Source organism: Haliotis rufescens, unplaced genomic scaffold (assembly GCF_023055435.1).
Source record: "Haliotis rufescens isolate VD_foot unplaced genomic scaffold, xgHalRufe1.0.p SCAF_21, whole genome shotgun sequence".
NCBI lineage: Eukaryota > Metazoa > Mollusca > Gastropoda > Lepetellida > Haliotidae > Haliotis > Haliotis rufescens.
In genome coordinates, this window is record NW_025963902.1 from 10,846,358 (window position 1) to 10,860,819 (window position 14,462).

Below are 14,462 nucleotides of genomic sequence, written 5' to 3' on the forward strand. Positions count from 1 at the left end.
CCCACATCCTTTAGACAACGGCACCCCACAGGGTAGTATAATCTCTCCAACACTTTTCAACTTTATGATTGACGACATTTTCCCATCTAAAATTAAAAAAATTCGCAGATGACATTTCCTTCTGGACGTCGTCAACATCTCTAAAAGAGATCCAAAAAAGAATTCAACCCCTCCTGAAACATATAGAACTTTGGGCAACCCAGTGGGGATTCCAAATTAACACTAATAAAACCATCGGCTTACTCTTCAAAAATAGACATATGCCAAATTGTACACCCAAACTCACCCTTAATGATCAAACCATTTCATTCAAAAAGGAAGCTAAATTTCTGGGAATTACTTTTGACCAGCACCTAACATGGGCTCCCCATATTCATAATTTGGTCACATCATGTCAAAAAGACTTAAATCTAATGAGAGCCATCAGCGGCACTGATTGGGGCGCTGACAAACAAACATTACTTAATATATACAAGTCACTAATTCAATCTAAGATTGACTATGCTGCTCCAGTCCTCAACTCCATATCAGAAACACTCAATAACAAACTAAACTCCATTCAATATAAAGCCCTAAAGATAGCCCTGGGTACCAGAACCGCTACAGCCCTAAATACCCTCCAGCTACTATCAGGAACCACCTCCATCCAACTCCGCCGCAATCAAACCACTCTCAACTACTGGGCTGGGGCCCAACAAAACCCCATCCTAAAACAAATCATCACTAAATACAACACTCTTAGACCTGCCACCTTAAAGAAATTCAAAAACAATCACACACTAGCCCCCTATCTCACACATCTCTATAAACTCTTAAAAACATACAAGCTAGAAAACATCAAACACATAGACCCCCAAAACATATTCATAAATGACAACCCCCCCCCCTGAAACAGACCTCTCACTCCACAAAACATTCATCTCACATCCTGACCCCAAAAACCTTGACAAAAAAGAAATATCTAATAACTACATACATCAAAACTGGCCCAACCACACCCATATCTATACCGATGCATCACAGACTAATAATGACATAACAGGACTAGGCATCCAGATCACACAACCTATACCAATCACCACAAACTTCCACTATACCAACTACACACATATCACCACAGCTGAACTACTGGCTATACAATGTGCATATCACTACATAAAAATATCTACTGACACTAACTTCCTTATAATTTCAGACTCATTAGGCGCACTAACCCAAATTCATAATAAACAATCTAAATCAAGGCAAGACATAATAAACAATATCATAGACATCCACACAAAACTCACAGAATCTAATAAAACAATAACTCTCCTATGGGCACCTGCACACACTGGCATAACAGGCAACCAATCAGCAGACACAGCAGCAAAACTAGCCACCACCCAACCATCACCAAGTATTGACTTCACCACCAGTAAAGCCGAGATAAAATCACTAATCAAAAGAAACACATTATCTCAAAATTTCAAAACAAATATTCAAAATTGTAAGTCAATCTTGACAAAATCCCTCTTTAATAAGCCAGTCACAAAGTGTCGGAACTTCACAAAGTCCATTTTAGCAGATAAAATCATTAATAGAATGTTAAGCGGCCAAACTAATTTAAACGAAACACTCCACAAACAAAACAGACACCCACATCCAAACTGCATACACTGCAACACACCTGAAACACTAGACCATATATTCAACCACTGCTCACAATATAAACAACAACAAACACAACTATACAACTCTCTTCCCCCACAGCTCAAAAACAACATCCAACTGCTTCTAGACCCCTTCAACCATACCGCTAAATTTACCCATATAGCCACATTCCTTAAAACTACAAATCTAATAAGCAAACTTTAGAAAAATCCCAACAAATTACAGCATATACACTATATCTAAAACCAACACATTTACAATTTAGGATCGGGATCCAAATTCTCAGCGCGGACCGACTTCTCCGACGTCCGCGCGACAAATTCGCTCATATCCATACTATAATAAACATGACCGTTTAACCAGCCACCAACCCAAGCTCAGCACCCACGCGCACGGCCAATACTCCCCCCCCCCCCCCCCCCCCCCCCCCCCCTCTCCTGACTCCCTACCCCAGCCAGTAAGCCCAAACTTTTTATGATAGGTTTTCCACCCTCCCCACTGTTATTTTTCATTTTATAATACATATTATTACATAGCATATCAGCTTAACTGATTATATATCATACTAAGTCTCTACACTAGTTACTTCCCTTAGACTAGGTTTCTTACAGTTCTACATTACTACTGCTAAACTTCTTTCCCCTTCACACCCCTTTACTATATTTCTTTCTTCTTTAACCCCCCTAATTTACATTTTTTTGGGCCAGCCGATTACTTATGTATTACCCACTATTGTTTATTATTGTTTAACCCGTCTGGCCCCGACTGCGAAATAGCCAACGGCTGAAGCGGTCGTAAAATCCATAATACTACCTAAGATCATTAACGTTCAAAACGATGGCTAATGCACAGGTACGTTTGATTTTCATCGACTCTGTTCGTGGCGGCAAGCATCTTTACTACAGTGGTCATAAGTATCGTATTAACAAGAAGACTGATGAGAAGACTTATTGGAAGTGTGTCACCAGCCAGTGCAAGGCCAAACTCGTCACCTCCGATGATGTCCTTCAGTCACAAGGACAGGCACACAACCATGTAGAACAGCCCTTCATCATGCACGTTGATGCCTTCAAATCGAAACTAGTTCATCGTACCAAGACCGAGGTGACTCCTATACCCAGGATCTACGATGATGAGATCGCCAACCTGAGGAAGAACCATGACGTTGTACCTGATGGTGTGCTGGCTGAGATCACGACCTTTGCAGCGATGAAGACTATCCTTTACCGCCAGCGTCACAAGACTGTTCCACGCCTGCCCCAAAGTAGACTACACGTCAACTTAGAAGGAGAGTGGACCCGTACTCAAGGAGGAGAGAGATTTCTTCATACGGTACCTATGTCAGAAGGCGAAGACCCTATCCTTATCTTCACTACTGACAAGAACCTAGAACTGTTGTGTGAAGCAGACATTGTGTATGCAGATGGCACTTTCTCGTCTTCTCCGAAGCTGTTCGACCAAGTGTACACCATTCATGCTGAGTTTCAAGAGCATATGTTCCCTCTTATATTCTGTCTTCTACCAAACAAGGCAGAGTGTACTTACGTGAGAGCTTTTGAATACATCCAAGAGGCTGCACACAACTTAGGTTTTGACTGGACTCCCCGGGTGTTTCAGCTAGACTTTGAGCGCGCTGCCCACAACGCCGTTCAATCTGTGTTCGCAACTACACATACTAGAGGCTGCTTCTTTCACTTTACCCAGAGTATGTGGCGACGCGTACAGAAGGAAGGACTGGCAACAGAATACACTAGCGTTGAAGAAGTGAAGAAGGTTGTAAGACGAGCTTCTGCCCTTCCCTTGGTGCCACTAGACATGGTTGATGCGATTGCAGACAGTCCTCAAGGCATCAAGGTGACGCGCTTCATGCACTATGATACCACTACATGGGTAGAAGGATCTTGGAGCAAGGACCTGTGGAATCACTTCGGAAACCAGGGACGCAGAACAAACAACAACCTTGAAGGATGGCATCATCACCTGAACAAGAGCGCCCAGAAGACTCACCCTAACATCTTCGAGGTAGTGAATCTTCTGAAACGTGAACAATCTTTAACAGAAGTGAGGATTGAGCAGCTAGGCGCTCACCCAAGGGCACCTGCTCGGAAGAGAAAATACCGAGTGATTGACTCTCGACTCCGTGCCTTGAAAGAAGATCTGTTGAACCAATTGACGACAACAATGGACTACACTGACGATGTGGCAGATCTACTGCACTGGGAATGAACTGAATTATTACATAAATGATAAAATGTATGTCTATATACATCTTCAAATACATGCATGACATATGATATGTTATACTATACTTGTTATATATTGACTTTGTTGTCCAGATAGTCCAATAGTGTCCTCATTTCATTGGTGTTTTCTTTGTAATTAACAAGTACCGGGAAGGCGATCATCTGCCATAATAAGAATTTTTGTGATGACCGGGAAGGTGAACGTAATTTCTAACTCTAAGGGATTGATTTTCGCCTTCCCGGCCCATAACCGTGCTATATTCTATAATTTCAGGGGTGGAAATTAATCAAGAAAGTACGAGTCCGAAAAGGGACAACATATAGCACCCCCCTCCCAATTTGAAATTCTACTAGCCCTTTGGTACCTTAACATCAAAACAAAACTGCTCGGGTTGGCGCTAACTTCTATCCCTGAATTTCAAATATTCCCTTTGTTTTTTAAGTAATATTGTTCCATCGGCTAATTGAAACATATTATAGGCATACAAAGGTTGGTTGGTTTCTTGTTTAATCCCACACTCAGCAATATTCCAGCTATATGACGGTGGTCTGTAAACAATCGAGTCAGTACCAGACAATCCAGTGATTGATATCATGAGCATCGATCCATGCAATTTGGATAAGTAGTAGTAGTAGTAGTAGCAGTAGTAGTAGTAGCAGTAGTAGTAGTAGTAGTAGTAGTAGTAGTAGTAGTAGTAGTAAATTGAAATTGTTGAGAATGAAAACGGAGTACACACTGATCGATCGACCCGGGTAGTAGTAGTAGTAGTAGTAGTAGTAGTAGTAGTAATAGTAGTAATAGTAGTAGCAGTAGTAGTAGTATCAGCAGTAGTAGTAGTAGTAGTAGTAGATTGACTCGGGGCCATACATTTGGTTCAAAAGAAACAGATTAGAATAACCCCCTCCCCTAATTCCAATTAACCTATGCTTGTCATACGAGGCGACCTAATGGATCCAAAGGTCAGACCATGTGTAGATGACGTGTCAGCGATACCCGACGGCGTGTCTCGTTGCCAATAACACTAATCACCGGTTTGTCGTGTCCAGATTCGCTTATTTACAGACCGATGGACCACTGCTGAGTGCGGCGTTATACAACAAACAGACAAAACTGCAAAACAACATATGTTAAAAGTAGAGAGTTACGACCAACTTACTCCTTCGCCCGCGTCTAGCAGCAAGTGACGTTATCTTTCTAATCTAACATTGCATTTCGTGAGTGCATTTGGCAATATCTACGGAGGAGCAATAGTGTAGTAATTCCGAAACACCAGGTGGCAACACGAAGAGAGGAGTGTTCAAACTGACGCACCCGTATATCTGTATTGTTGGAAAAGAACGTTCACTCTGACGCATGGCGAACTAAACTTACGGCCAAAAGAAACTTCACCATTTTATAAATGATTATTGCACAAATTAAAAACCCAAGTTCAAACTAAATCAATGCAAAACATATCGACCAAACACAACAATACTCTGTGCAGAAAGTGATACACGTACGTTTTCTTGTATAAAATGCGAAAAAGTAAAAAACACGTTCCGTTTGGGATGCCGCAACTACACATTCAATAATGATACGGACGGCATGTCAGACACTCAAACTGATGAAAACACACACCGCAGAAATGCCACAACGGACACCCGAAAAACGCGAGCGGGTCCTGTGTATGATACAGATGGGAGTCACCCATGGACACATTTCTAGAACGTTTGGTTGCTCCCGTGTTGCTGTAACTAACCTGATTCAACGTTACAGACAGACCGGGCAGACATCAGACAGGCCAAGAACAGGCAGATCCAGGCTAACTATGCCCAATGAAGACCGGTACTTGCGTACTTTGCATCTACGGAATCGATTCCCGACAGTGACGCCATCAGCGACGAGTGAGTGAGTGAGTGAGTATGGTTTTACGCCGCTTTTAGCACGGCGGGGGACACCAGAAATGGGCTTCACACATTGTACCCATGTCGGGAATCGAACCCGGGTCTTCGGCGTGACGAGCGAACGCTTTAACCACTAGGCTACCCGACCGCCCCCATCAGCGACGAATGCCTTAGGACAGATGGTTATTCGACAGACAGTGGCCAGGTGTTGTTATAATGTGGGTTTATGTTCATAACTAACTGTTGTGATGGAGTCTTTGTTCATTAGGTATTTATATGTATTCGGAAATATATCTTTCAATATATATTCATGAAGACGTCTCCTCGACTGTAAATTGATTAACAAGTTGCATGAACATGTTTATGCAAGGTGCACAGTTTGAGATATTTGAGTGTTTGTTATACTCACACACGTTTTTAAAAAAAAGAGAACAGCACACAATGAATAACGATTACATCAACGTGTGACGTCACGTACAGAAGACCTGCTTGGCACATCTACCTAATCGATACCAAAATGCCACATTAACAACTCAGACATATCCTTGGTTGTGACCAATCAGTGGCAGAACCGTATGCAACCAGTTGAGGGAGCATAACATCCGGCTCTGAGGTCCAGAAATACGCCCAATTTTGCTTCCACGTCACCGCCATGTACACCTAGCTTGGTGTAGACAGCATCTAAGGTTCAGAAGACAAAACTGGGACAGTGTACTGTTCATAGATGTGTCCAGGTTTCATCTGGATAGCTCTGATGATCAGGCAAGGGGCCACATGTGTCCAGGAGACTATTTTAGCAACGCTTGCGTTGCTCAACGACGTCATTTTTCGGTGTGGTATCACAACTCATGAGAGAAAACAATTCATCACCGTTCATGGCAATTGGAATTGTGTAGGCTACCGGGACGACATTGTTCGGATCATGTTCTACCCTTTGTGCAAATGCAGGGTTGTAACGTCACGTTGCAGCAGGATAATGCCCGTCCACACGTTGCACGTGTTGTAACAGACTTTTTGAGGCATTATAACATTGCTGTATTGCCATGGCCGGCTGTTTCTCCAGACCTCGCCCGCATGGAACATGTCTGGAGTGTGATGGATCAAGACCAATTCTAACCCGCATCTTCTTGGATAAGACAGTCATGTTGGGCTAGGACATAACATCTATAGGCGACCATAATATATGCTTGCCGTAAAAGGCGACTATGCTTGTCATAAAAGGCGACTAACGGGATCGGGTGGTCAGGCCCGCTGACTTGGTTGATGCATGTCATCGATCCCAATTGCGTGGATCGATGTTAATGATGTCAATCGGGTGGTCAGGTTCGCTGACTTGGTTGATGCATGTCATCGATCCCAATTGGGTTGATCGATGCTCATGATATTAATCACTGGATTGTCTGGTCCAGACTCGGTTATTTACAGACCGCCGTCATATAGCTGGAATATTGCTGAGTGCGGCGTTAAACAACATCATTGACATCATGACCACTGATCTACGCAAATGGGATACGATGACATGCATCAACCAAATCAACGAGGCTTACCACCCGATCCCGTTAGTTGCCTTTTACGACAAGCATGGGTTGCTGAGGACTAATTCTAACCCGGATCTTTACGGGTCATCCTGAACATCGAGTGTTTCTCAAGGCTGCAGAAAACTTGTAGAAAAGGTTGCCAATATATTCCTTTGATGAAAGTAACACAAGTTGAGATATTCTCAATCATTTATTTCGTACTGCGACTCATTATGCCCGTGCACGGCTGATGATGTAGAAGATTCCTGGAAGTAAAATACAAATATATGAAAGGAATATTTGGTGATAATTGTTATCGTTACTGTCAAATTCATTAAACAGTATACGATCGGACATCTCTATTTTACATATGTGTGTGTGTGTGTGTGTGTGTGTGTGTGTGTGTGTGTGTGTGTGTGTGTGTGTGAGAAAGAGAATATATATATGTGTGTGTGTGTGTGTGTCTGCGCGTGTGAATATATATATATGTATATATATTATAGGACATTTGTATAACATTCACATTCGCGCGCGTGTGTGTGTGTGTGTGTGTGTGTGTGTGTGTGTGTGTGTGTGTGTGTGTGTGTGTGTGTGTGTGTGTGTGTGTGTGTGTGTGTGTGTGTGTGTGTGTGTGTGTGTGTGTGTGTGTGTGTGAAGGTTATACAGATGTCCAAGTTCAATTCTTGATATATCCTTCACAATGATCACGTTTTCATCTTATGCAATGCACTACTTACCAAAGTTAGATCAGTCCCCAGGATCTAGAATTTCCACTGTTGTCTCCAGCAGGGGGTTGCTTTGGAACAGGATCGCTCTTATGCGAAGGGGGAGGATCACCATTAATCGTAGGTTGAACTAGATGATGAGATGGCAGTGAAGTGGCAGGACCACTCTTCTGAGGAGGAGGAGGAGGAGGGGGAGGAGGATGACGGCCACGAGGAGGGGGCGGAGGAGGAGGATGACGTCTCCTGTGATGGGGGCGAAAATTTGGTAGTAGGCAACGGTGATAATCTTCTTCTACATTCTTGTCCATCACATATTTGAGACTGTGCAGTGTGGCGTTGATGTCCAAAACTGAAAACATTGAATAGTCATGTAGAATGTCACGTTGTAAGTTTTTGTATGTTGTCGCATCCAACAATATTCCCATTATATGCCGACACCTTACATAGTAACCGTTATGGGTACAGTATGTCGAACCCATTTCTGGTGTCCCCCACATGATATTGCTGGAATATTGCTAAAAGCGGCGTAAAACTACACTCACTCACGTGACACAGTTGCAACAATCAAGCTCAAAAGCGAAAATGAAAATAGATTTTAGAGTCGAACTACATGTATGATGATCCTTCAACAAGGGATGACAATGTAGATCTTAAAAGCAAATAGGGTAACAATTTGGTTATAATTATGTTTCTAACATATTTACCAATTATAGTATTGGTAAATAAATCTAGTAAGATGAAATATAGCATTTACATCTGGAAAATTGAATCATATTTATCACATAAGTTTCTGAGAAATTGTTCACTTATAATCATGTCTAAAATAAATGTAACCAAATGAAGATCGTTCAAAGGAAAAAGTCCTTCAACATTTCATAAATGCATTACATTGTGAATATATCCTATTTCCTGGATGAAGCAGGTTCCGATCTCCCATACTCCTACTCAGGTAGGATAGTTTTGGCCTAATTAAGATATAATGCCTGTTTTTAAGATTATTAGCAGTGGGCACAATTTGTGAAATCCTAAACATTTCGTAACGTTCGTATCAATGAACACAGCTGATAAAAACAATATATTGATGAGTTTTTGTGCAAAAATATTACATTTTTGGTCGAACTGATCCACGCAATCAAACTACAATAAAAGTATCGTCCCACAGCTATAAAATTATGCCATATCAATTTGCATGCTTGTTTCTTTGTTTAACGCCGCACTCAGCAATATTTCAGCTATATGACGGCGGTCTGTTAATAATCCAGTGTGGACCAGACAATCCAGGGATTGACATCGTGAACATCGATCCACGCAATTGGGATATGCATCAACAAAGTCAGCAAGCCTGGCCACCCGATCCCGTTAGTTGCCTCTTACGACAAGTATAGTCACCTTTTACGGCAAGCATGGGCTGCTGAAGACCTATTCTATTCCGGAATCTTCACGGGTCCTCTTGTCATAAGAGGATCGTCTTGATAGCCTCCATGACCCCCCTTTACCCTCTTGCACCGATGGCCTCGGATTGTGAATCACATGTCGCTGATGTATCTGGTCCCAAATCGATTACAGGTGGAATATTGCTAAACTGGGATGCTACAGAATGATCAGTCAATCACTCACTCTGGAATATAAAGTACTCACGGAAATGAAAAAACCCTGTTTTTCTCAATTTAAAAATCGACACAAAGTGTTACGTAGCTGTAAATACGAAATAACAAAACAACTCGAAAAGTACTAGTCTGGATTTGCTAGTTTGATCTCAGTGAACAATACAAAATGTACTTTACAGGAGGTAATTTGTCGGCACTTTCAACATTCAAAAATAAAACTAAGTCCAAATTGACATAGCAGAAACAGACTATAGGCATTATGCACCTGTTCTCACCTGTCGTCAAGGTGTCATAGGTCACCTTGATCTACTTACACCTGGTTATGCCCTGTTTCACAATAGTCTGTTTTATTCACATTTTTACACACTTTTACGTGTAAAAAGGCATAAAAACATTTGATACATGTACGCTGTATTTGTGCCACGGCCCAATTAGTACTAATTTAGTTGTTTGAATATTTACATATTTTGTATATTAACTGCATTTATTTAAGATCTGAGGTTTATATTTTCGTGAGTACTTTAGTTTCAGTGTGATTCTAAATATTGGAATGACAATAGCTGCGGTAACCATTCGCTGTCCTGCTCCCTCCAAACGATTTGATTTGTTTTTATAGGAAGCAATACTGGAGTTCAGTAACCGCATCTCGGTTGGCAACAATATTTTCCTTGAAACTAGATGTTGATCTTCCAGGGAAGAGTAGGTCTTCAGCAACCCATGCTTGCCGTAAAAGGTGACTATACTTGTCGTAAGAGGCGACTAACGAGATCGGGTGGTCAGGTTCGCTGACTTGGTTGATGCATGTCCTTGATCCAAATTGCATGGATCGATGCGCATGTCAATCACTGGATTGTCTGGTCCAGACTCAATTATTTACAGACCTCCGTCATATAGCTGGAATATTGCTGAGTGCGGGATCCGAATGTCTCCATGTCTCTGTACGCAAAGGGATTCAGTGTGAAACCAACAACAACAAAACAAAGAAGTGGTATACCACTTACATTTGTATAATACAATGAACTACAACAAACCAAACAGATGTTGAACTTACTATGTTGTTTCAGTGTGCGAGTCGAAATGCCCTCTTTGATGACGTGTTTCTGCTGATTTTGCACCATTGTCCGTATACTATTGACAAGGAAGGCCACATCGTCCTTAAGTGTATCTGAAACAGCAATCATTTTGCTCGTGATCTACGCTGACCTATGTTTGCTCAGTTCAATCCAGTATTGACCCGTGAAGATCTAGGTTCATGATGTCAGTCACTGGATTGTCTGGATGAGACTTGACTGAGCGTCGCGTTAAACAGCAACCAAAATACGGAAACAGTCCATGAATAGCGTACGAAGGGTGACTGGTAACTTTTGAGCCTCAAAAAGAAGGAATTGCAGAAAAGTCCATATTTTGTTGAGGACAGATTATGAGTGAGTGAGTATGGTTTTACGCCGCTTTTAGCAATATTCCAGCAATATCACGGCGGGGGACACCAGAAATGGGCTTCACGGGCTTCATTGTACCCATGTCGGGAATCGAAAACGGGTCTTCGGCGTGACGAGCGAACGCTTTAATCACTAGGCTACCCGACCGCCCCAGGACAGATTATGATGTCATAGAGGTATATCCACAAAGATTTTATGTTTCGTAAAGTCAGTAAAATAAGCAGGTATCTGTGCCTTTTAAAAATTGGACAAACTTAAGTAACGTGCAGTGATCAAATACCTACTGAAAAAAAGGGCTTAACACTTAATGTCAGCCATGAAGATATGAGTACAATCTGAACATAGAGCATCAACGCCAGGGAATAGCCTGTTTCGATTACCCTTCAGTGATGACACAAGGTGTTCACAAAAAGGATAAACATCTCCTGCGCTACCTGTAGCACCCGCCACTCAAACAATTTGCATAAAAAGTATGCGTCTGTTGCCTGACGCCACACATGAGACCCGTGAAGATCCGGTGTAGAATAGGTCTTCAGCAACCCATGCTTGCCGTAAAAGGCGACTATGCTTGTCGTAAAAGGCAACTAACGGGTTCGGGTGGTCAGGCTCGCCGACTTGGTTGATGCATGTCCTCGATCCAAATTGCGTGGATCGATGCTCATGATATCAATCACTGGATTGTCTGGACCAGACTCGATCATTTACAGACCGCCGTCATATAGCTGGAATATTGCTGAGTGCGGCGTAAAGCAACAAACAAATCAACTCACAACAACTGCCATGCGACGGCGGCCTGGAAACAAACCAGACCTTCAAGTGGATATTGTAGATCTGTCTTTATCCCCTTAATACCTTTACAAAAGGCCACACGGAAAAGGAAGGTTACCCTTTGATGTATCTTCCATAAAACATAACTATTTTCAATCCAATCTCATCAATGATTTTGTTGAAGTGGATCTTGAAACAGATAGGACTCTCTTTGTATTTTGATATCTGTTGTTATTTAAGAAAACACATGCAGTAAACACAAAACTTAAGAAAAATAAGAGACAAATTTTGAGGACCCGTGAAGAGAATAGATCTTCCGCAATCCTTGCTTAGCGTAAGCTGCGACTATGCTTGTCGTGAGAGGCGATAATCGGGATCGGGTGGTCAGGCTCGCTACTTGTCATCGTATCTCCATTGCGTGGATCGATGCTCATGATGTCAATCACAAGACTGTTTGGTCCAGACCCGCTTATTTACAGACTGCCATTATATAGCTGGAATATTGCTTAGCGCGGCGTTAAACAACAAACAAACAAAACAAATTTTGAGACATCACCAGATCATATGCTTGATGCTTCAAAGCAACATGGTTTACATCTGCTCCAAACTACGGACATCATTGGCCAGTTTTTAGTTGGTTGGTTGTTTTGATGTTTAACGCCGCACTCAGCAATATTCCAGCTTATGACGGCGGTCTGTAAATAATTGAGTCTGGACCAGACAATCCAGTGATTGATATCATGAGCATCGATCCACGCAATTGGGATCGATGACATGCATCAACCAAGTCAGCGAGCCTGACCACCCGATCCCGTTAGTCGCCTTTTACGACAAGCATAGTCACCTTTTACGGCAAGCATGGGTTGCTGAAGACCTATTCTACCCCGGAATCTTCACGGGTCCAGTTTTAGTCACACGCATGGTGTGTGATCGATGCGTATAACAAGTTTCAAACATACATCTGGAATATACTTCGTAAAACCTTTCCATTTACGAAACATCCAGGTCTTATTCAAAGAAGAAGCAAAATGCAATAATATACAAACCTCTTACAGTTATGTTTGATTAATCTCGAAAATGACACAGGCTAGAACTAAATTTGGATGATGCATAGATTAGTTCACCGAAGAGTGTGTTGTGCTAAACGTTAACAGCAGTTTTACTGCATGTACACCCGTGCTAAAATGTTTCACAGAACTTTTACAAGTTTACTATTTATTTCTTGTTAGCTGTTAGTGTTAGCTGACTTGTAATCAAATCACCCAGTCACTGAAAGGTGACTCAATAAAACAAAGGTGAAACCTATTTTGTTAAGGACTGAGAGTTGATGAAGGTAATAGATAATAAATGATTTCGCTACTCGCCTTTATCCGCACCCACTTGGCCCTCTGCATTGGTTGATTGTCCAGCTGCTCCCTGAAGGGAACACCCAACAACAGCACACAGAAGAAGAGGCAACAGCTGAGACATGGTGCCTCGCAAGCAGTCTCTGGGGTCTGTGATCCTGGGTCAGCAATTTATACCTGAACCGTAATGTGTTTCAGTGTTGCAACCTGGGAATGTTCCACTGAAGGTTAATCAGTTTATTTATACTCAACAAAATAAGAAAGTTTACATGTTCTGAACACGCATATGAATAGTGTTCCATTCAGCTAATGAAGGGTCAAGAAGTCGTCGTTAAACGTCCTTTGTAACGGTCTTGAGCAACCCATGCTTGCCGTAAAAGGCGACTATGCTTGTTGTAAAAGGCGACAAAGGAGATCGGGTGGTCAGGTTCGCTGACTTGGTTGATGCATGACATCGATCCCAATTGCGTGGATCGATGCTCATGATGTCAGTCACTGGATTGTCTGGTCCAGACTCGATTATTTACAGACCGCAGTCATATTGCTGGAATATTGCCGAGTGCGGCGTTAAACAAGAAACCTACCAACCAACCAACAAAATAACGTACCTTGTTTTTCTCTGAAGAATCGCGATTCTAAATGAACAGTGTATACGTGTATGGAGTATGGGTTGACATACATAGTAGGGTTACATGTTATCATGTGCCGAAAAACATCCTAAAACGTCTTCTGAAGAGCCACTGTGGTTTTTACATCCTTAACTATGTTGCAGGTGTTTCTATTCCTGGAATATTTTTTCACCAATTTGTCTTAACCTCACCACAGACGAGTTTACAAGAGTAATGTCGAACCATCATAAAATTGTACCTTAATAATTCAGGTGAGTTACAGAGCCTTGTGGCTCTATTTTTGAAAATTAAAATAGAGCATTATTTAAACAACGCGCAGTAGATACACGTAGATGTATTAACAAATAGTTGGATTAACCGTGATATTGGTACAAAGGTGCGTAAAACCCTACTCACTAAATTTATGTTATTAATGTTCTTGTCAGAAAAATACACGATGTAGTTCTCTCAAACAAACCTTGAGCTCTCTCACATTCCAGGTGATATTTCACATACTGAAAGTACCCTTAACCCTGTGGTAATTACAGCGACCTTCAAAAAACAACAGGTAGTTTTGATAAGACCATAAACTCACACATGTTCTTGATCCACTGTACCTGTATGTGAAATGTCAGATTGCAATCACTGGAAACTGCCTTCTCTACAACACTG

At 41.8% G+C, this 14,462-nt stretch overlaps 1 protein-coding gene across 1 annotated transcript; it reads right to left on the minus strand.

Moving 5' to 3' along the window:
- Positions 1-7,495: 7,495 nt before the first annotated feature.
- LOC124145705 (formin-1-like) lies at positions 7,496-13,346 on the minus strand. Its single transcript, XM_046515600.2, has 4 exons — positions 13,201-13,346; positions 10,681-10,794; positions 8,035-8,371; positions 7,496-7,563 (listed from the first exon to the last, which is right to left on the minus strand). The coding sequence occupies exons 1-3, from the start codon at positions 13,304-13,306 to the stop codon at positions 8,040-8,042; spliced, it is 552 nt and encodes a 183-aa protein (XP_046371556.2). The 5' UTR covers positions 13,307-13,346; the 3' UTR covers positions 7,496-7,563; positions 8,035-8,039.
- Positions 13,347-14,462: the final 1,116 nt, after the last annotated feature.

Excerpts from the sequence above, each read along its gene's own strand:
- LOC124145705 (XM_046515600.2), bottom strand. The coding sequence starts at position 13,306 with ATGTCTCAGCTGTTGCCTCTTCTTCTGTGTGCTGTTGTTGGGTGTTCC. Across the intron at positions 10,795-13,200 it reads CCAAGTGGGTGCGGATAAAG|ATACACTTAAGGACGATGTG; the intron begins GCGAGTAGCGAA and ends TTGCTGTTTCAG. Across the intron at positions 8,372-10,680 it reads TCGCACACTGAAACAACATA|TTTTGGACATCAACGCCACA; the intron begins GTAAGTTCAACA and ends CAATGTTTTCAG.